Source organism: Nyctereutes procyonoides, unplaced genomic scaffold (genome assembly GCF_905146905.1).
Source record: "Nyctereutes procyonoides isolate TBG_1078 unplaced genomic scaffold, NYPRO_anot_genome, whole genome shotgun sequence".
NCBI classification, from domain to species: domain Eukaryota; kingdom Metazoa; phylum Chordata; class Mammalia; order Carnivora; family Canidae; genus Nyctereutes; species Nyctereutes procyonoides.
The window spans coordinates 22,354,004-22,356,523 of NW_026575034.1; the positions used below are offsets into that span (position 1 = coordinate 22,354,004).

Sequence of the window (2,520 nt, forward strand, 5' to 3'; positions counted from 1 at the left end):
TTCCCCTTTATTCCCTTTCACTATTTTTTATATTCCCCAAATGAATGAGACCATATAATGTTTGCCCTTCTCCGATTGACTTATTTCACTCAGCATAATACCCTCCAGGTCCATCCACGTCGAAGCAAATGGTGGGTATTTGTCGTTTCTAATGGCTGAGGAATATTCCATTGAATACATTGACCACAGCTTCTTTATCCATTCATCTTTCGATGGACACCGAGGCTCCTTCCACAGTTTGGCTATTGTGGACATTGCTGCTAGAAACATCGGGGTGCAGGTGTCCGGGCGTTTCATTGCATTTGTACCTTTGGGGTAAATCCCCAGCAGTGCAATTGCTGGGTCGTAGGGCAGATCTATTTTTAACTCTGAGGAACCTCCACACAGTTTTCCAGAGTGGCTGCACCAGTTCACATTCCCACCAACAGTGTAAGAGGGTTCCCTTTTCTCCACATCCTTTCCAACATTTGTGGTTTCCTGCCTTGTTAATTTTCCCCATTCTCACTGGTGTGAGGTGGTATCTCATTGTGGTTTTGATTTGTATTTACCTGATGGCAAGTGATGCAGAGCATTTTCTCATGTGCTTGTTGGCTATGTCTATGTCTTCCTCTGTGAGATTTATGTTCATGATAACTTTTTTTTTTATACAGTAAGAGCATTTCAAGTTTGTAAAGCAGAATCTTATACATATTTAATGGCAGAATCACATATTGAATGGGAAAGGCATTGTTAAAGAATCAGAACAGGGATTACGTACTGATATTTCTAAACACGTTTTTGCCCCCAAAATCATATGGTTAGTAAAGAATAAGATAGGGTAAAGGACCTTAGGTTTTTAAATTTCCTGTCAAGGAATTATGATTTCTATTTATTTACATAGAAACTTCTTATGCAATAACTGCTATTTCCCCCATCTGTGTTACTTATACTTTTGATGGAGGTAGTCCCTGCTCTTGACTCCATGCTATTAAATAAAATTACTCCTATAATCCTATACTCCAATCATTAGTACACTTTCCTTTGGAAAAGTACATGGAAGATTCCCTGGCGGATTTGCTTAGTCTTGACACTGTAAATGATGGGGTTCATCACAGGAGGTGCCAACAGGTAGATATTAGCCATGATAACATGGACCAGTGGAGAGGCATGCTTGGCAAATCGATGGGTCATGGATACTCCAATCATGGGGACATAAAGCACCAGAACAGCCAGAATGTGGGATAGACAGTTATTGAGAGCCCGGAGCCGCTCAGTCCAGGAGGCTGTGCCCAAGATATTTTTCAGGATGAACGTGTAGGAGAGAATGATGATCAGAGGGTCCATGACAATAATGAGCAAAACCAGAGCAAATCCATACCAGCTGTTGACCCGGATGTCAGCACAGACCAGGCGGATCATATCCTGGTGGAGGCAGTAGGAGTGAGAGAGAAGATGGGAGTGGCAGAAAGGCAGGCGCTTGAGTAGGAAAAGCGAAGGGAGAACAGCCAGGATACAGCGGCCAATGATGGCCAACCCAATCCTGCCAATGACTTCGCTGGTGAGGATGGTGGCATAATGGAGGGGGCGGCAGATGGCCACATAGCGATCAAAGGACATGGCCAATAGGACTGAAGATTCCATGAAGGAGAATCCATGGAGGAAGAAGAATTGGGCAAAGCAAGCTTCAAAGCTGATCTTGGGAATGTTGAACCAGAGAAGCTGCATGACTGTGGGCAAGGTGGTGAGGGTGAGGCCCAGGTCAGTCAGGGCCAGCATGGAGAGAAACAGGTACATGGGCTGGTGGAGGGATGGCTCTGTGCGGATGACAGCGAGGATGGTGGTGTTCCCCACGATGGAGATGGTATAGAGGCAGCAGAAGGGGATGGAGATCCAGATGTGGAAAGCCTCAAATCCAGGGATGCCCGTGAGGATGAAGTAGAAGGGAGCTTGCGTGGTATTAGTGACCTCAGACATGCTTTTTAAATGCAAAAACAAAATCTGTGTGTTCCACAGTAAGACATTTTATCAGTGTGCTACTACCATAGAATCATTATATATTCTTTAATCTAGGACCTAAATAGGTGTCTGGAATTGCTTTTTAAATTTTTTTTAAAGCTTTATTTACTTGAGGTAGGAAAGGCAGAGGAGGAGAGGGGATCCAAGCATACTTCCCATTGAGCATACTCCCTGGATGGGGCTCCATCTCACAACCTCAAGATCAGCATGACCTGAGCCAAAATTAAGAGTCCGACATTCAACTGACTGAGCCACCCAGGTACCCCTGGAATTGCTTTTCATAAAACCTTTGACCAATACACTAGTCAGAGCAGTAGGCAACAATTATGGATTATTCTGCCATAATTTTCTATTTAAAATAGCCTTATTTTTCCAGCTTTCATACCAACACTATTCACTAAAATGTAGCTTTATGCTTTCTTCAAGCCTCATTATACACTTCCCACCAGCTCTTGTGTATATATATATATATGTATATATATATATATGTACATAAACTTACAGATACTCATTTACTAACTGATA

At 42.9% G+C, this 2,520-nt stretch overlaps 1 protein-coding gene across 1 annotated transcript; it reads right to left on the reverse strand.

Annotated features, from left to right (window-relative positions):
- Window positions 1-1,005: 1,005 nt before the first annotated feature.
- Window positions 1,006-1,953, reverse strand: LOC129505149 (olfactory receptor 51Q1-like). Its single transcript, XM_055318110.1, has one exon. The coding sequence runs from the start codon at window positions 1,951-1,953 to the stop codon at window positions 1,006-1,008; it is 948 nt and encodes a 315-aa protein (XP_055174085.1).
- Between the last annotated feature and the right edge of the window lie 567 nt (window positions 1,954-2,520).